Source organism: Bubalus kerabau, chromosome 16 (genome assembly GCF_029407905.1).
Source record: "Bubalus kerabau isolate K-KA32 ecotype Philippines breed swamp buffalo chromosome 16, PCC_UOA_SB_1v2, whole genome shotgun sequence".
Lineage (NCBI taxonomy): Eukaryota > Metazoa > Chordata > Mammalia > Artiodactyla > Bovidae > Bubalus > Bubalus kerabau.
Genome location: NC_073639.1, coordinates 46585898 through 46606368, shown reverse-complemented (window position 1 = coordinate 46606368; position 20471 = coordinate 46585898). Strand labels below are relative to the sequence as shown.

At 38.9% G+C, this 20471-nt stretch overlaps 1 protein-coding gene across 2 annotated transcripts in view; it reads right to left on the bottom strand.

Annotated features, from left to right (window-relative positions):
* Positions 1-20471, bottom strand: part of PDGFC (platelet derived growth factor C) — a 260208-nt gene that overhangs the window by 8205 nt on the left and 231532 nt on the right. Inside the window, exons 4-5 of one of the 2 annotated variants that reach the window (XM_055549534.1) lie at positions 7734-7944; positions 993-1210 (exon numbers count right to left, since the gene is read on the bottom strand). In XM_055549534.1, coding sequence (XP_055405509.1) covers positions 993-1210; positions 7734-7944 — 429 coding nt within the window. The remainder of the gene's footprint in view (positions 1-992; positions 1211-7733; positions 7945-20471) is intronic. The other variant, XM_055549535.1, reaches the window with a different exon arrangement.

Sequence of the window (20471 nt, the reverse complement as noted above, 5' to 3'; positions counted from 1 at the left end):
TTACCCAGCAAATGTGGGTTCTGCTGGTGTCTTCATATATAAGAAGAATCATTTCATTTATTAAGCAGATATTTATTTTGTGCCATTCTCTTATTTAGCAGAAAAAATAAAAACAAATGAAGCCATACTGAAATGAAGTTAGGAGGCAGACCTTGGTTTGGTTTTGTAAAAATTAAAGTTTGTAAAACATGTCTTGTAAAGACTGAAGTTGAGCCATCAAAAAGGGATTGCTTCCTGATGTGTGAAAGCTATGTGCTGCTAGAGAGGGTGGCGGGGAGTACAACTGGGGATAATTAACAAGAATTTTAAATGTTTAAGCTCTAACATTACCAAGGCTCTGAAAACCAAAAATTACTAATATTTCCTATTGTATTTTCCTTAATTACATAGGATAAAGATATAGAAGGATGAAGAATCCATGAAGGTTTAACATACTATTTGGGGCCACATGAATAGTAGGAAGACACAATGTAAAAGATGAATAATAGGAAGACACAATATAAAAGATGAATAACAGGCAGTATAATATGAATATACTCTTGGGATTTATGTGTTAGCACTGTCCCAAATGGAAAAATAAACATCAAAGATCTCTTTCCTCCAAAACAGACCATAATTTACCTCCAAGTTGTCTTTAAAATATTTTCCCTTGATATTTTGAAAAGGTGAAAATTTCATCCATTTTTCCCCAACCAGAAGAACATATTGTGCTTTTTCTATGAGGAAAAAGTCCCCTGATCACCCGTGATTGTCCATTTGGAGGACAAGCTGTCCAAATCCTTCATGTCTGGCTTTCTGAGTTCAAGGTTCTAATTTTTAAAAGTAATAAATAAAAATAGGAAGTCTTCTGTAAACCTTGGTTTGGTTTTGTTTGGTTTCCCTGAAGACGACCTCTCGTTTAAAACCACAAGCCTTCTCTGATGCACCGCTTTATGATATCCTGGGACACAACCCCCAGCTTGAAAGACCAGGAAAGGCAAGGACGTCCGTACCTCGTGATACTTCTTGGTGACCTTGCTGGGGACGCACTGACACTCGCTGCAGGTGTGCAGGCAGCACGCGCAGTTCCCGCCGCAGCGCTTCACCAGCAGGCAGCCAGGCCAGAAGATGGTGTCGGTCCTCTTCAGCTCCTCCCGGACGGACACGGAGAAGTTGCGGGGCGTGCAGCTGTAGAGCCGTACCTCCTCCTTGAGCAGGTTCAGGTCCACCACTGCGGGGCACACAGGGAGCCAAGAGGAGGTGAGCTCTGAGCCTGAGGCTCTGCACTAAGCTCTTTTGTTCTCACACAGAAATCTATTTCATGAACCATCACCTCAACAATAACCCTAATTATTGAACCAGGTCTTAGGGTGATGCAGCTTGTGGGCTGGACTTTCTATTTTATGGCAAACAGAGCTTATGTGTGACCCAGGGATGGTTGAGAGGTAGCATTGTGCAGAGTTGATGGAGCCAACAGAAACAGTTAAGAGCTAAACATAGGAAACTTTACAGGAAAAATGGGGCTACATCTTCTAACCTTTGGAAGAAAAGCAAATATGGGACACATTGGAGGGAAGAATAGAATGTAAAATGAATGCTTTGACGAAAAAATAAATCCAAGTTTTAAAAGGATGACAAGCTCATGCAATGAATGAAGAATGGAGTTTAGAAACTTGCTGGCAGAACTTTGCACGAATCATAGAATATGAAAAGGAATGAAGAAAATGAGTTTTTGAAGACAACTGAGTAGACCAGGAATGAAAAAGAAGACACATTTTAAAATAGCAGGAGTTGTTGGAAAGCATTGCTTCTGGCATGTTGATTAGCTTATGGACTTGGAAATTTAGTTTAACTAGACACCTTCAGATTTGTAGTCTCCTTTTAATGGATGGAAGTAATGTCTAATTTATAACCATTGTCTCTATTCTTTTAGTAACTTGGTTAACTATGTTGTGTTTTATTCTTTAGAATACCTACTTATGAAGAGAAAAGAATATCCTTTTATTAATTGTTGCAGTAAATTCTCAAACAACTATTGCTTTTAACTACAAGATGACATTGCCTCAGTTAAATTGTATCAGAATAACATGTCACATTTAGTATGAACTTATATATAAAATATGAAGTAGTTGATAATTACTAGGATAAACATTTCTAAAATGATCTTAATTTCTGGTTTAAGGCTTTGCCTTTTCACCTAGAAATATTCAAATAAAAGCAATTCCAATAAAATTGAAGTTTTGAATAATATATAATCCATCAGAATTTTTTCCTTCAGTTAAGTTCAGTTCAGTCACTTAGTCGTGTCCGACTCTTTGCAACCCCATGAACCGCAGCACGCCAGGCCTCCCTGTCCATCACCAGCTCCTGGAGTTTACCCAAACTCATGTCCACTGAGTCGGTGACACCATCTAACCATCTCATCTTTTGTTGTCCCCTTTTCCTCCTGCCTTCAATATTTCCCAACATTAGGGTCATTTCAAATGAGTCAGCTCTTCGCATCAGGTGGCCAAAATATTGGAGCTTCACCTTCAACATCAGTCCTTCCAAGAATACCCAGGACTGATTTCCTTTAAGATGGACTGGTTTGATCTCTTTGCAGTCCAAGGGACTCTCAAGAGTCTTTTACAATACCACAGTTGAAAAGTATCAATTCTTCCATGCTCAGCTTTCTTTATAGTCCAACTCTCATATCCATACATGACTACTGGAAAAACCATAACCTTGACTAGATGGATCTTTGTTGACAAAGTAATGTCTCTGCTTTTGAATATGCTGTCTAGGTTGGTCATGACTTTCCTTCCAAAGAGTAAGCGTCTTTTAACTTCATGGCTGCAGTCACCATCTGTAGTGATTTTGGGGCCCCCCAAAATAAAGTCAGCCACTGTTTTCACTGTTTCCCCATCTATTTGCCATGAAGTGATGGGACTGGATGCAATGATCTTAGTTTTCTGAATGTTGAGCTTTAAGACAACTTTTTCACTCTCCACTTTCACTTTCATCAAGAGGCTTTTGAGTTCCTCTTCACTTTCTGCCATAAGGGTGGTGTCATCTGCACATCTGAGGTTATTGATATTTCTACCAGCAATCTTGATTCCAGCTTGTGCTTCCTCCAGCCCAGCATTTCTCATGATGTACTCTGCATATAAGTTAAATAAACAGGGTGACAATATACAACCTTGAAGTACTCCTTTTCCTATTTGGAACCAGCCTGTTGTTCCATGTCCAGTTCTAACTGTTGCTTCCTGACCTGCATGCAGGTTTCTCAAGAGGCAGGTCAGGTGGTCTGGTATTCCCATCTCTTTCAGAACTGTCCACAGTTTATTGTGATCCACACAGTCAAAAGTTTTGGCATAGTCAATAAAGCAGAAATAGATGTTTTTCTGGAACTCTCTTGCTTTTTCCATGATCCAGCAGATGTTGGCAATTTGATGTCTGGTTCCTCTGCCTTTTCTAAAACCAGCTTGAACATCTGGAAGTTCATGGCTCACGTATCGCTGAAGCCTGGCTTGGAGAATTTTGAGCATTACTTTACTAGCGTGTAAGATTAGTGCAATTGTGTGGTAGTTTGAGCATTCCTTGGCATTGCCTTTCTTTGGGATTGGAATGAAAACTGACCTTTTCCAGTCCTGTGGCCACTGCTGAGTTTTCCAAATTTGCTGACATATTGAGTGCAGCACTTTAACAGCATCATCTTTCAGGATTTGAAATAGCTCAACTGGAATTCTATCATCTCCACTAGCTTTATTCGTAGTGATACTTCCTCAGGCCCACTTGACTTCACATTCCAGGATGTCTGGCTCTTGGTGAGTGAACACACCATTGTGATTATCTTGGGCGTGAAGATCTTTTTTGTATAGTTCTTCTGTCTATTCTTGCCACCTCTTCTTAATAGCTTCTGCTTCTGTTAGATCCATACCATTTCTGTCCTTTATTGGGCCCATCTTTGCATGAAATATTCCCTTGGTATCCCTAATTTTCTTGAAGAGATCTCTAGTCTTTCCTATTCTATTGTTTTCCTCTATTTCTTTGCATTGATCACTGAGGAAGGCTTTCCTATCTCTCCTTGCTATTCTTTGGAACTCTGCATTCAAATGGGTATATCTTTCCTTTTCTCCTTTGCTTTTCACTTCTCTTCTATTCACAGCTATTTGTAAGGCCTCCTCAGACAAGCCATTTTACTTTTTGCATTTGTTTTATTAAAATTCACGAACATTATCTAAAATATAAGAGCTATGTTAAATATATTTTCATTAATACTGACAACATCATAAATAATATTTTCTGGCCAAAGTTAACTTCAGATAATAATCCAGTTGTAAAAATTAACTGACTAATATTTGAAAATATTTTTAAAATGACAAGGTAAGTAAGAATCAAATGCTTGCTTTCTTTAGCTATGTTTTACTTGTGTATGTGGTCAAGTTTTTCTAAAATGTCAAAATAAGTCAAGGTAAGTATTTTTAAGAAACACATACAAGATTCTGTATATGCAGTTGTAAATTATAAACACATGTAAACTATACAATTGACTAAAATTTGTCAAGAACAGGGAAACACCAAGGAAATGGTAAATTAATAGATTCTTTTCAGCCTCATTCAACTAAAAAAATTTTTTTCCAATTCAACAGAAAAATTACTGTTTTATTTGAGTATCTAAAGTTTTCCCTTTCATCTGAAAAATGATCCTGTGTAAGTAAAACTTTTAAATATTTAAGAGGAAATGAATTCATTCTTTTAAGTGCCATAAAGACCAACTTAGTTCTAATAAAATTAATGAGATAATTAGGTTAAGTGATGTCACCTGTTTTATCTGATTTCATTTTGCTGGACTAACAGTCTATGTACATACTGCTCTTTAACTGTCAATGCTGTATAGGAGCGTCTTTGAATCTTTTCTCTAGAAGTTAATATCTAGGCAAGAAGCGAGAAAACCTAAAACAGACACACACATACAAAAGCCAGTTGCCAAAGTTTTTAATGCTTATTTAAGATTTATACTTCTTTAGAATGTGAATGAAGCTCTTAGCTTTCAAAGGATATTCATCTGCCTCAAAGAGTTTTAAACATACCATTTCATGCAACTAGAAAATGAGACTGTATATGTTCCCTTTAAAATGTTTACTTAACCACAATAAAAGGTTAGATGGATTTCCCAAGTGAACCAAGTTATGATACCTGCTACAATGTGAAAATTTAAACAGACTTTCAACTTAGCTTCCACTCATCTATCATGTTTGACACAAAAGTCAAAAGCCCTTTTTAAGTACTAGTTAAGCCTGACTTAAAAAAAATGAGTTTTTCTTTTCTGTAGTAGGAAGATATGAATGAATACACTGAATTGGAGGAAGAAAAGGAAAATAAAGAAACGGAAAGACATGAATGCAGTCTACTCTGGGCTGAAGAAGGACTTTAAATTTAGCATATGTTATTTGAAATTTATGATTCCTACTGCTAGGACTTCAAACTCATCTAAGCTTCATTAAAATAAGTCATGTGACTATAATTGGTGTCACGAATTCATCAAATATGGTGTAGGACACCTAAGCAAAAAAAAAAAAAAAAAAAAAAAAAGGAAGAAAAACAGAGAAAGATCATGCATCAACACACACTTTTGTATAACTTTACTATTATGAAGTTTCCCTCTACAAAATATTTGTAAAGTAAACTTAGCCTTCAGATGCTTTATTTTCTTTTTGTGACTACTAAGACGATGCATGCATTAGTTTGTCTTTCTAAAGAATGAAGATGTGAAGCTTGTCGTCAATGAACACTGTTTTTCTAATACCTATTTTCTTGTTCAGATTCATAAATATTGCAAGTTTTACTAAAAAGGAGAACACTGGTTAAGGAAAAAAAAAAAAAAAACCCAACCATGATCACATTTTACTTTGTCAGTGTTCATTCTTTTAAGACATTCAGCCCAGGGAAATTCTATGACTGTATTGCAATCTGAGGGTGGTCTTTCTAAGATGAATGTGGTAACACTGTGATATGTTTATTCTATGGAAAATCTCTTTCGATGTCTAATTAGAAGCTTTTAAACGTTTTACTCCTCGTTCCTTTGTAGAAAGACTCTGGGGAGGGGAGTTGGTTTTGTCTACATAGATGTTATCCCACACCTGCATTTTAGTTTATGTAAAGTTCCAAAAATATACACTGCTTTTCTCACACTTACCGTATGCTTAAAAAGTTAATAGATTTGGCAAACTGCAAAGGGCTTCAATTTGGAAAGTGTTAAATGAATATTTGAAAGATGTGGTTCAATGCTGGGTCTTTTAAATACACCCTAGCCTCTGGCCAAATCTTCACTGAGCACCACACAGAGAGATACAGGCACATGGGCATGGCTGGAGGAGAGATGTGCAGGTTCCCATCCCAAGAACAGCTGTCAAAAAACTCAATCTGAGCTCAGAACCCAGCTGACTCCCTCTGCTTCTTACAGATCCACTCGATAATCTACTCCAAATTTGCTAACAAAGGCTGTATTCAGGGGTGTTGCAGCCAGCCTCACAAATCTCCATCTTCCCGTTCCTGAGCAGGAGGGAAGGGAAGTGCGGTTGGTGAGTTATTCATCAAGATCACATCTTGTAAATATGTAACAGCTTTCGGGATCTGGACAAGATTTTGCTGCCTCTGGACAAGATTTCCAATATTGCTGAGAGGAAACCGGGGCTGCTGGCCCAGCAGAATACCATGCTGGGCAAGTCTCAACAGGATTTGCTGAGATGGAAGGTTCTGATCAGAAGGGCTGCAGCCTAAGGAGAAAAGGGTGGGAATAGGGTTTCTTTCTGAAGAACACATCTGATGTAATCTGCCTCTGTGAGTTGCTCAAATTAACTAAATATTCTGCTTTCTATAGACATTCTACAGACTGTTCTTCCATTTGTAAAAGACCCTAGGTAGATTTTAAAGTATCTGACAGACTGAAACAGATTTTCTGAGGGTATTATAATTAGCCAGTTGCATTTTCATTTGTGTCTGACAGGGATGCTTTCCAATGTTAATGTTACTAGGAAAGTTAGCGGACCTTACAGCAAATTCTGTTACCATTATTTCCAATTTCTTGACCATGCGGAATTAAGTTTAATTATCAACACTTTCACTCTTGGAAGGAGATACGCTCATATAGTCAAAAGTGATCATTTCAAACATATTTATACAGAGAAAGAATCATCATGGTGTGAGTTCCTTTAGAGCATTATTTTCTTAAAGTGATTCCTATCTTGGAAACTACTAGGTCTGTTTTCTGGGGAGCCATGGTTATTTTTCATAGTATTTAGAAAAGTTTCTAGGCTTAGGAAATGGAAATGGATATAATTCTGATTCAGGAGACATGCTAGACAAAGATTTTAATAGAGCTTTCCCCTTTTCTAGCCTCAAACATGGCTCAGCAGCTATGATAATTTCTGCTGAATCTGTAATTTAATATACACCAAATATTGTTTGAATAAGCAACAATTCCTGTGAAATGTAACAGAGGACTTCATCAACATGATATTTTTGAATTAAAGAAATAACAGGCATTTTCAGCAAAAGCATCTCTTTAAATCTCCCATACCCAGTCAGAAGAGCCTCCTTTTATGTGCATTTTCATTTAATATGTAAATATGCTCAAATATTAAGAAAATGCAGCATTTAACTTTATCAAGGAAGAATTTTAAACTCTACTCTTTAGACGGTATGGCAGAAGAATCCGAAACATGAGCTGCTAAGAAAATTAGATGAGGTTCTAACCTGAAGAGAGAGCTTACCTCTGGATTTTCTTCCAAACACGAAATTCTTGCCCAGCAGTTGCAAAGAAGTGGGCCTGTAGAGATCTTCTAAGTCTAACTGCCATCTGTCTGGTTCAAGATACCGAATGAGGTCTTCCAAGGTGCTGAAGGCAGTGACAGCGTTATTCAGGAGGTCCAGTGGCAAGGCTGAGGCGGGCAGCGAGGACGGACTCACAGTTTCTGTGAGCTGCTGAAAGCAAAAGGAAGCCAGTGTCAGGTGGACTCTGCTGCAAAAAATGACAACACATGCCTTCTGGACTCAGGCATGGGGTTAGGTAGTGAGACTATGGCTGAAAACACGGGGAAGTGAAATTTTATTCAACCTTAATGACCAGTAATAATTGATACTTTGCAAAGACTTCATGTAGATGAACTTGGACGGAGTTTCTGTGGAAGATTTTCAATGGGGAAGACATCCACTTTTGTTAACACAAACCATGGTGGGTGTGGGTACCTGCTGTTACACAAAACAGATGATGCCTCTGTGGTCCAGTCATGGACTTAACAATGGAAGCCTTAAAAGAGTTTATCATTTTTTTCCTTTGTTTTCCACTTTTCATCTTCCTCATTCTGGGAAATCACCTGGCGGGTTTATTAATGATTGTCAGAGGAATTAAAACTTAAATATAAAGTGATTGATCCATGAAGAATATGAATAAATTGTAAGTGAAACACCTTTGACATTGGAGAAGAACTTGTTAATCAAGATAGGAAACATCCAAACCATAAAAGAGAACTTTGATAAATTTGCCTAAAATTTTTAAGTAAGCAGAGTTAAAATACAGACACTGGGAGAATACCTTGGCAAACCACATACCTGCCACAGGATAGAGAAATAAAACAAACTCAATAGAAAATGGGCACATTCCAGACAAGAAGTTTGAATGGCCACTAGACATCATATACACAAAAGAGATACTATTTCACTTACAGGAGATTGGTGAGCATTTAAAAGAAAGGATTGCCAAGGATGTGAGTGAATTGAAATCTCTCTGGTCTGCCTGCAGAAGTGAGTATTAATTGGTACCACTGCAGTTGATGTAACTGATGTGCACAGGATACTAGAGTTGAAGATGGATACATCCCATGTCCCTACAATTCAGTTTCAAGGTTATAGCCTTTTATTTGTGCACATGAAGTATGTATGCAGGAATATCAATTCATCAGTGCTGAAAAGGAGCAAATCAAAACAACCTAAAATGCTCAGGTATAGAACCATGGATTAAAATACACCATTTTAAATGACAAGCATCAAAATAAGGCAATGATTTCAGGAAAAGTTCAAAAGTAATATCTCCTTCCCCAGTTTTTAAAGTGGGCTAAGGGTGAGGTGTGGTAGACCAGAACTGAAATAAAAATAGACAAAATAAATACAGGAACAAATGCTCCACCTCACCTTTAAAGTTTATTTATTTACTTACAGAGGAAGGAAGACGAATAGTATGAAATAAAGCATTTACATTGACTGATGTATTACAGTAAAATCCATAATAACAAAAAGTTGGTAACAATCTAGACTTACGATAGTGGAATAGCTAATAACGTTGCACTCATAATCTGAAATAGTGGGACAGACACTAAAAATGAGGTTCTCTAGTAAGATCTAAGTGTCCATTGACAGATGAATGGATAAAGAAGATGTGGTACATGTATACAGTGGAATGTTACTCAGCCATGAAAAGAACAAAATACTGTTCTCCGCAGCAACATGGATGGACCTAGAGGTTGTCATACTAAGTGAAATAAGTCAGACAGAGAAAGACAAACGCCATATGATATAATTCATACATGAAATCTAAAAATTGATACAAATGAACTTATTTACAAAACAGAAATAGACTTACAGACATAGAAAACAAACTTACAGTTACCAAAGAGGATGAAGGATAAATTAGTTTAGGATTAATAGATACATGTTATTATATATAAACTAGATAAATAATAAGGACCTACTACTATATAGCACAGGAAACTATACTCAATATCCTGCAATAAACCATAACAGAAAAGACTATCTATCGATATATACATGTATGTGTGGTATACATATACATATATATATAATTCACTTTATACTAGAAACTGACATAACACTGTAAATCAAGCATACTGCAATAAAAATGCAGTCCTCTAGAATTTTTTACTAAGAAATAAATGTCTAAAACATAGTAAATGATAAGTAATCCAAGCTCTTTTAACTTAGCATTATTTTACCATGATTTCAACCCACATACTTTGAAACAAAACAAAACAAAAAATTAAAAATGCCTAAAATGTCAAGAGTATTCATATATAGTTTTAATGAGAACAGGTGATTTTCATTTTCTTCCTTATAACTGTGTATTTTAAGCATTTTCTATAATAAGTATGGATTCTTTCTGGAGATCAGGTAAAAATGATAACATTTGCTGTAATTAAAAAAAACACTATCATATCAGCTCTTCCTTTTCATCTTCATTACTCAGGTCTCAGGCAGAAGCTGAAAACCACGGACTATATTTAGGAGCCTGTAAATCTGTCTCCTTGTCTTCAATCTTCCCTTATTCCTTTTATCCTATGCTGCATAACCCTGGATTAATCTACCTAAAATAAGCTATCGCCGATCACGGGATGAATCTGGACAAATGCCTAGAGTGATTTCTCATCTGGAGGATAACATCCAAATTCCTTACCCTGTACTCAGGAGCTTCACCACCTGACCCTCACTCACCTTTCCCATCTAATCCTCCACTCATCAAAGACAAGCACATTTTGTCCCAATCAATCTAGTCTCCTTACTGACTGCTGCACATGTCGTATTCCTGACCTTGACCTGTACCCTTGCTAACGCTGTTGCTCTGCTCCCATGAGCACAACTCTGTCTTGTGATCTGCACAATAAATCTTGACCATTTATAACAGCCTGCCTTGAAACCCAACTCATCCATGAAAACTCCTCCAGTAACAGAGCCATGGAGGCCCTAAATACAGCAATTGTGTTAATCTGGAAAAGACCCCCTCTCTGGACTATGCTATGGGCACCGGGGTTGAAAAGCAGAAGCTCCACTGTCACTCAGAAAAAAGGACATTCGTTCTCTGGGGCAGACAAGCCTCTGTTGGGACTCGTAGCTTCGTGGGTCCAGAGCTCCTCTTGCCTGTGGTGGTGGTGGTAGGGGGTTTATAAAGGCTGATCAGTAGAAATGAATGTGGCAGTTTTGGTCAACACTGATTTCATTCTTATTTTAAAGATCTACTTTCAAGAATGTCAAAATTCTGGCTAAACTATTAGCACTATGATGTTTTCCATTATTATAACCAACTTGTAAGAGTAAAAAACAAATTTAATATATTTCTCTTTACTACCAGAAGTTTTTAATTGCCTAAGAAATGAAAAATTGCTTTGACAGAGTACTATTGTGATTTATGGGGTCGCAAAGAGTCAGACATGACTGAACAACTGAACTGAACTGAACTGTGATTTATATATAAATAAACAATTACCTAATAAAAGTGTTCATTACTAGGTTAACCAATTTGGTTAATATTGATGTAGTTTATAATGTGAAAAAGTTGATGCCATGTTTTTGAAATATTTCAAACTATCAGCCAAAATGTGTATTACTCAAAGAATAACTGAGTTATGACTCATGACTATGATGATACAAATCAATTCCATCAATCTACATACAGAGAATAAATGTATAGAAAGCCGACACAAAATGTATCAATATATTATTCATTAAAGTGTCAGGTTATGGATGTATATTTTAGGCAGGATATAGAATTATTTATGCTCTGGAGTTGATTTATTTTGCTTCCAAGTCTGTTGGAAATGTAGTGAATTCCTTCAAGAACAATGAAAAGTCCCAACTAAAATCAGTCCTGCTGAGATAAAGTTTAAAGTAGCTATACAGTTAAAGAAAAACAAAATAGTTCTGTAATGTTGGACAAACAGAATATGCACATCCTGAGTTCAGTGAGGTATCTGAATATCAATCCCCTCAAGTGACCAAGGGAACCAAACCACCTGACAACTGTTACTGCATGCAGCTACTTGTGCTGTGTCCACACTTTTAAAGATATAAATTAAAATAAGATAATGCTTAAAAAAGATAACCACACACACACGCATACATGTAGGCACACGGGGAAGTCCCCATCTAAAGAAAAAAAAAAAGGCGGGGGGAGAAATAACTTACTTCCCCTTGGATTCAAACATTCAATCCCCCGGACAGAAGAGAGGAAGTGGTGCTTTTCTTTTTTAAGGGCTTTCTCATGACTGTCACCCACCCACTGGTTCAAGGAACATTCAGATTGTTCACTTTTGAGGTTCTGCTTTTCTAAGTAGTCCAAAGGGATTTTCAGAGAAAAGGGGGAGCAGAAGAAGAAAAGAAGTTAGAGGGAAAGATATCTTCTACTGTTTTTAATCTTTCATTTCTCCTTGAACCAAAAACTCCACTTTCCAGACAAGCTCAGTGCCTTTCTCCCATTTTAAGTGCCTAGCAAATTCTAACAATACCTCTGCTGTATAAAAACACCTAGAGGAGTGGGGTGGGGAGGTAGGTGTATGGGAGGCTTAAGAGAGAGGGGACATATGTATACCTATGGTTGAATCATGCTGATGTATAGCAGAAGCCATCACAATATTGTAAAGTAATTATCTTCCAATTAAAAACAAAATTAAAAAAAGACATGATTGAGCAGAGTGGCTTGAATAGTTCCTTTAGTCACTATGGAAACAGACACCTACTTCTAGGCTATGGATCGTGCTGAGACTACCCAGTGGATGACAATGGCCAGAAATAGCAAGCAGAGTTTCCTGGTTTCCGTAATGTACTAGCTAAATCAATATCCCTACTTCAATAAGCCAGAAAAGGGCTTTTCTGCTATTAACTGCAGCTCTGCAGCAATAACGTGGTAGAAAACCTAATCCTATTATTGTTGTTCAGTCGCTAAGTCGTGTCCCACTCTTTGGGACTTCATAGACTATAGCATGCCAGGCTCCCCTGTCCTCCACTATCTCCTGGAGTTTGCTCAAATTCATGTTCATTGAGTCGGTGATGCTATCTAACCATCTCATCCACTGCTGCCTCCTTCTCCATTTGCCTTCAGTCTTTCCCAATGCAGAACTTAATCCTAGCCTAAACCTTTTTGGGCACAGAACTTTGCAAAGACAGATAGTGAAAGAGGAGAAAAGAGATCTGAAATCTCTGTGCAATGAATTGTCCTGTCCAACCATTTCTAGAATGTCAGGATCATGTGTCATGATCCTACACAAGATGAAGTCTTCTCAGGTCCTCAAAGAAGGTCAGTCTGAGTCATGACATGATGTGAGCAAAGAGCCTGATGAGGAGTTAGGGAGCCTCTGGTGTACCCCTGGAGCTACTACGTCAGGAGAGGGAATTTCCACAAACACTGTAACCCATGAGAGCCTCAGTTTTCCCCTCTGTAAAGCAGGGCTGCTACACCCAGTGCCTTTAAGTTTCTTTTCTGCCTTTAAATTAACAATTTTATGTCATTGCAGGATACAGGAGAGTCCGTATTTCCCCCACTTTTGCCAACACTCCCTCTCTTGTCTTCTTGACGATGACCGTCCTAACAGGTGTGAGGTAATAGTTCACTGTGGCTTTGGTATGCACTTCCCAAATGGTGAGTGATGTTCAGCATCTTTTCATGTACTGTTGGCCATTTGTCTGTCTTCTTTGGAAAAATTTCTATTAAACTTCTCTGCCCATCTTAAAGTTGGATTTTTGTATTATTTCATTGGTTATGGAGTTTCATGAGTTCTCTACACATTTTGTATATCAACACCTTATCCAATGTCTGGTATGCACATGTTTTATCCCATTTCACAGGTTGCCTTTTGATTTTTAGTGCCTTAATGGCAACCCACTCCAGTATTCTTGCCTGGAAAATCCCATGGATGGAGGAACCTGGTAGGCTACATTCCATGGGGTCGCAAAGAGTCGGACACGACTGAACGACTTCACTTCACTTTTGATGTACAGAAGCTTTGTTTTTAGTTAAAGTCCTACTTGTTTGATTTTTGCTTTTGTTGTTGTGCTTTCTGTGTCATTTCCAAAATATTCTTGTGAACTGTTAGTGGGTATGTAAATTTGTTTAGCTCATGGGTTAGCAAAAAATGAAAAATTGAACTGCCATTTGATCTAGCAATTCTGGGTTCTGGGTTTGAAAGAAGAAGAAATTTGTAGGAAGAAGTCCTTCACAGAACAAGACATTTGGACACATAGACATGCACAAAGGAAAGCCCACTTGAAGGCACTGGGAGAAGGTGCCTGTCTACTAGCCAAGGAAAGAGGCCTCGTAAGAAACCAATCTTGCTGACACCTTGATCTCCAACTTCCAGCTTCCAGAACCGTGAGAAAATGAATTTGAAGTTTAAGCCACCCAGCCTGTGGTACTTTGTAACAGCAGCCCTGGCAGACTAAAACACACTGTCATGGAATTCCCGACTTAATATTGATTACAGCAGCAAGCAGAGGTTAATGTTATACCATGTCCATTAAGTCATTTAACAAACATTTATTAAAAAGCTCATCACGTGGGCACTGTGAGCAAAACAGACCAGAATTCTCGCTCTTGGGAAGCTTAACGTTTACATGCCAAGTATTCTGTTTCACAGCAGAGACTTTTTCCCTTTGCCAAAACAAAGCCAAACTGAGAATTTGCTATCAAGAATCACATAAGCAACTCAACAATGTTCAAACAAGTCCTGGTGAGTGTGGACCATAAAAAGGGAACCTAGTAGGAAAGAAATGAAAAACAAATATATTTCTACTTTCATTATTGAAACATAACAGATAGCCCATGTGTTTGGATGAGGTAAGGCCCATGTGGATGGGTGTTATAAGCTCAAGACAGCAAGTTAGTTCCTCTGTTGACTTCTACAGGTTCATTTAAAAATCAGCATATTGGTGGTTTTGTATTTTGATGGCTACCTTAGATATCTTTTGCATTAATTATCATCTCTTTTTTCAGAAAAAGAAAAGCTGACTTCCTATTTGGAATAGTACTATCTGAACTGCTTGTAATTCTACAATAAACACTTATCTCAAAAAAAAAAACAGAGCTTGTCTTTTTATTAGGATTTCTCTGGCGAGCGCCATCTTAAAAATATAACATTGACAATGAACCTTCCTTGGACAAACACACACACACCAATGTTTACCTTGAGTAGCATAGCAACTGCTGCAAACATTTAAGACCTGCAAAGATTTATGCTGCAGTTTTTCTAGCCAGGCATACAGGACATTTCAAACTGATAAGGAGCCTTCACTTCAATCATACCTGACAGGAGTATTAGGAATGCAGTTTAGGTTTTATTGTTGTAGTAATTAAAACACAAAAGAACAAAAACATGATCATCCAGGTAAGGGAAAAGGAAAAAGCACTCAGCCTTTTGCAGCCTTGTGTTACATCATCCAATCTCAGTTACATCATGTCAAGCTGATATATTGAGCACAGGGCTGCCTTTCAAAGAGCTTAAGAAACAGACAGTGCCTGCAGACAAAAATTTCTGCCAGGAATGACTGACAGGAGGTGCTGTAAAGACACAAGAATGCTATGGAACAATTCACTTAAACACGCTTCTTCCTCGTGCTCATATCTGAATCCATCCCCAAAGTTATCTGGGTTAGGTTTTTAAATTAGTTTTAAGCTAGCAAAGAAAATCAGATGTTTGCATTCATACTCAAGAACAGATGTTTTAATACTGGGTGAGTGATGCAGATTATATATTTAAGTGATAAATCCTCGGGAAAGTGGCCAGTTGCATTCACGTTGAGTTGTAACACTGAGCGGCTCTTACTCAGAGAGCTTGGCCATGGAATAAACCTTCGTTTGTCTACACAGCCAATCCCAGCGACCATCCAGGCTGAAAAGAGAATCATGTTTATCCTCCAGCACTTAAAAGCTGTCATTTCGAGGCTCAAATCTTGCCTTCCTGGTTTCAGGCAAACCCTGAGTTGCAGCCCTGTTCTGCCTGGGCCCAAATATGGAAAAAGAGATGGCTGGCTTTGTTGAAAAGGTAAAAAAAAAAAAGACGAATGTTTATGTTAGAAGCAGTTTCTTACTAAATTAGTGGATGAGACTGTTACTGGCCCCATGTTCCAATCAGTGCAAAAAAACCACCACCTGACTAGACTTGCAATCACAACACCATTATCCCCACTCCTTCTGACCTAAAGTTCCTGGTTTATAGTCACCCCACTTAAAGAGTTTCCACCTCATGCCAGCACCTCAGGGTGGAAGGTCTCCCAGAAACCAGGCCTTCCAAGACAGCTGACTGCAGGCTGGGGAATCAGAACTGGTTTCCACTCCTGAGGTAAAACTGTGGATTAACAGTAACAATCTAGACTGAAAGCTAGGATCCATAGGAAGTTAAATAGCATTTCCACAATGGCATCTGTGGGAAGCCAAAATGAAGGGTTTTTTTTTTTTTTTTTTTTCCTACTGCGATCTTTTTTTTTTTAATTTTATTTTATTTTTAAACTTTACATAACTGTATTAGTTTTGCCAAATATCAAAATGAATCCGCCACAGGTATACATGTGTTCCCCATCCTGAACCCTCCTCCCTCCTCTGCGATCTTAAAAATGATTCCTCTGAATCAAAAAATGTGACAGGCCCTAAGAAGCTGAAACAACATCTAGCAGCTACTAGTGTCTGACAATAAAGTACCATGGGAGTTTCCCCCTAATCTTATTATAGTGAATACTTGTGGATTTGCTTGTTTCCGTTCTCAAGAAAGAACTAACAGAAAGGAACTTTGGATGAAAAAGGAGGCAAGCTAAGAACTGTTAAAAGAAAAACACTCCTTCCATGCAACCCTTGTGCAACTCAAATGAGAATCCTTAAGGCTCTTTCTTACAGAAATTTTCCTTGCAATTCAATATTTATTCAATGTAATATTTAACAGTCATTAAGGGTAACTTGCAGAATGTTTTGTGGGGACCTAGCTGAGAAATGGCATCTATATTAGTGGATATTTTCTATCATCTGTTCAATAAACTGAATAGTCAGATAAGACCCTCAACCTCATTCAAATATTGGTGGAAGATCATACTTGGGGCAAAAAAATTAGTCCAGAGTAATTTATTTTAAAATAGCTTGACAACCATGTGGAAAACAGACAGCTAGTGGGAAACTGCTATATATAGCACAGGGAACTCAACTCAGTGCTCTGTGATGACCTAGAAGGGTGAGAAGTAGGGAAGGGAGGTTCAGGAGGGAGGGGTTGTATATATACATACAGTTGATTCCTGTACAATAGAGATTAACACAACACTGTAAAGCAAATATATTCCAATAAAAATTTTTTTTAATTACTTGAAAATATAAAAAGTGTGAGCAAGTAGCTTAGACTGGGGACAGTAATAAGAAGTCCCACTTTGAGGGGAAAATGAGATCATCTAATGGAGGTAATTAGCAAGGATGTAAAGTATGAGAACTGTGGTGTTGGAGAAGACTCTTGCGAGTCTCTTGGACTGCAAGGAGATCCAATCAGTCAATCCTAAAGGAAATCACTCCTGAATATTCATTGGAAGCACTGATGCTGAAGCTGAAACTACAATACTTTGGTTACCTGACGCTAAAAACTGACTCTTGGAAAAGACCCTGAAGCTGTGAAAGATTGAAGGCAGGAGGAGAAGGGGACGACAGAGGATGAGATAGTTGGATGTCATCACCGACTCAATGGACATGAGTTTGAGCACGCTTCGGGAGTTAGTGATGGACAGGGAAATCTGGCATGCAGCAGTCCACGTGGTGGCAAAGAGTTGGACACAACTGAGTGACTGAACTGAACTGAAAGTATGAGGGCCAACAACGTCACCCCCACCCCTGCAGCACATTTTCTGAGTCCATCTTGACACCTGGCTCCATCCATCCTTCTCACCTGGAGAGATGAGTCTCCTGAGTTGTGCTCCTGGCTGGGCGCTCCTAGTCACCCACCTCCAGGCTTGGACCTCACCTAATTTCTACCTGTATTCCTTCCTTGTGTGACCTCATGGAGCTTTGCACGTTCCCTGTGACTTACATGCTAACAGCACCTTCCTATTTGTAGCCTGCACCTGTGGCTACCATGGAAAAATGGACAATCGTGTGGAGTTGTCCTCTGCTCCTCTCCTTTGCCTGCATCCTGCTTCCCACCTTATCTCGGCTCTACTGTCAGACAAGGGTTAGTATCTCTGATAACATGATTTACAGTTAGAAATACAGGTTTGGTATTCGTTCTGTTTCTGCAGAGTTCCTAAAACCCTTGCAATTTCTGAGAGCAGTAAGTGTGTCTTTTGCTATGTTAATGAGGTGACTCTTGGCAGCACCTAAGAGGGGTTGATTGCCAGGAGAACCAACCAGGTGACTAGGGGTTTGAGTCTCTTGTCACCTCCCTTCCCCTTTGTCCTCCCCTCCTCCCCACCTCCCCCCACCTTCAGGGAAGGGAGAGAAGCAGGAGGGTGAATGTACTGTCAATGGCCAATGGTTTGATCAATCATGACTATGAAATGAAGCCTCCATGAAAACCCCAAAGGGTGGGGTTCAGATAGCTCTGGGTTGGTGAACATGTGGACATTTTGGGAGAGAGGTGAGCTCAGGGCATGGAAGCCCAGAGGCATTTCCTCATACCTCACCCTGAGCTTCTTTCTATCTGGCTTTTCCTGAGTTTTATCCTTTTATAATAAACTGATCATCTAGTAAGCAAAATATTTCTCTGAGTTCTGTGAGCCGTTATAACAAATTAATGGAATCTGAGGAGAGGGTCATGGGGACCTCTGATCTCTGGGCAGTTAAGTCAGAGGACTGGTGACATCTGAACTCACTATTGCTTTCCAAAATGGAGGAAGCTGTTGGAACCTCCCAACTGTAGCTGGTTGGTCAGAAGCCCAGGTGACAGTTTCTGAGGTGGGGAGGGAGGCAGTCTTGTGGGACTGAACTCTTACCCGAGGAATCTGAGTCGAGTGGTAGGTAGTACATCCAGCTTGTGTTGGAGCATTGCTTCCGACACAAAGTTGGTCTCAGGACCAACCACCCCAAAGAGGATCTGACCACTTTTCACCACTTCCATGGCTACCACCCTAACATCCAAGTCACCACCTTTAACAGTCTTCTAGCTGGCCTGCCTGTTTTTGCCTTTCCCTTTGTTGACTGAATTTATACAATTTTACCACAAAGGGTAAAGAGAGTATAGTTAAAATACTATTTAAATTTTACTTTTTCTGAAACATATACCTTCTTTTAAACATTACATTTTTTAAAAAAATGGCCTGTTTTGAAAGATGCTATAGATAACCAGTGGAACCCAATGGGAGAGGTCTGTACTGATATCATAACTTTTGTATAGTTCTTATGCTTCTTGAAATCTGCCACTCACACTCCTGCCATCCTTCCTTCTATCAGGGGAAAGGCACCCCTTCCTAGCCCTCCCTCAGAGGGCAGATGGTGTAAACCATGGTCTCTGCTTCAAAGCAGGAGAGCCATTCCCACTAGCCCAAGAAAATGGAGCATTTCCATAGATTACACAGTGACTATGTCATTTATGTGAGTGTCTGTAGGGATCACTGTTTAAGGCCTGGATGATACTACTTTTATTACAAAATTGTAAAAGAATTGAGTTCAGTTTAGTTCAGTTCAGTTCAGTCACTCAGTCGTGTCCAGCTCTTTGCGACCCCATGAATCGCAGCACGCCAGGCCTCCCTGTCCATCACCAACTCCCGGAGTTCACTCAGACTCACATCCATTGAGTCAGTGATGCCATCCAGCCATCTCATCCTCCATCATCCCCTTCTCCTCCTGCCCCCAATCCCTCCCAGCATCAGAGTCTTTTGCAATGAGTCAACCCTTCGCACGAGGTGGTCAAAGTACTGGAGTTTCAGCTTTAGTATCATTCCTTCCAAAGAAATCCCAGGGCTCATCTTCTTCAGAATGGACTGGTTGGATCTCCTTGCAGTCCAAGGGACTCTCAAGAGTCTTCTCCAACACCACACTTAAAAAGCATCAATTCTTCGGCACTCAGCTTCCTTCACAGTCCAACTCTCACATCCATACATGACCACTGGAAAAATCATAGCTTTGACTAGACGGACCTTTGTTGACAAAGTAATGTCTCTGCTTTTCAATATGCTATCTAGGTTGGTCATAACTTTCCTTCCAAGGAGTAAGCGTCTTTTAATTTCATGGCTGCAGTCACCATCTGCAGTGATTTTGGAGCCCAGAAAAATAAAGTCTGACATTGTTTTCACTGTTTCCCCATCTATTTCCCATGAAGTGATGGGACCAGATGCCATGATCTTAGTTTTCTGAATGTTGAGTTTTAAGCCAACTTTTTCACTCTCCTCTTTCACTTTCATCAAGAGGCTTTTTAGTTCCTCTTCACTTTCTGCCATAAGGGTGGTGTCATCTGCATATCTGAGGTTATTGATATTTCTCCCGTCAATCTTGATTCCAGCTTGTGTTTCTTCCCGTCCAGCGTTTCTCATGATGTACTCTGCATATAAGTTAAATAAGCAGGGTGACAATATACTGGCTTGATGGACTCCTTTTCCTATTTGGAACTAGTCTGTTGTTCCATGTCCAGTTCTAACTGTTGCTTCCTGACCTGCATACAGATTTCTCAAGAGGCAGATCAGGTGGTCTGGTATTCCCATCTCTTTCAGAATTTTCCATAGTTTATTGTGATCCACACAGTCAAAGGCTTTGGCTTAGTCAATAAAACAGAAATAGA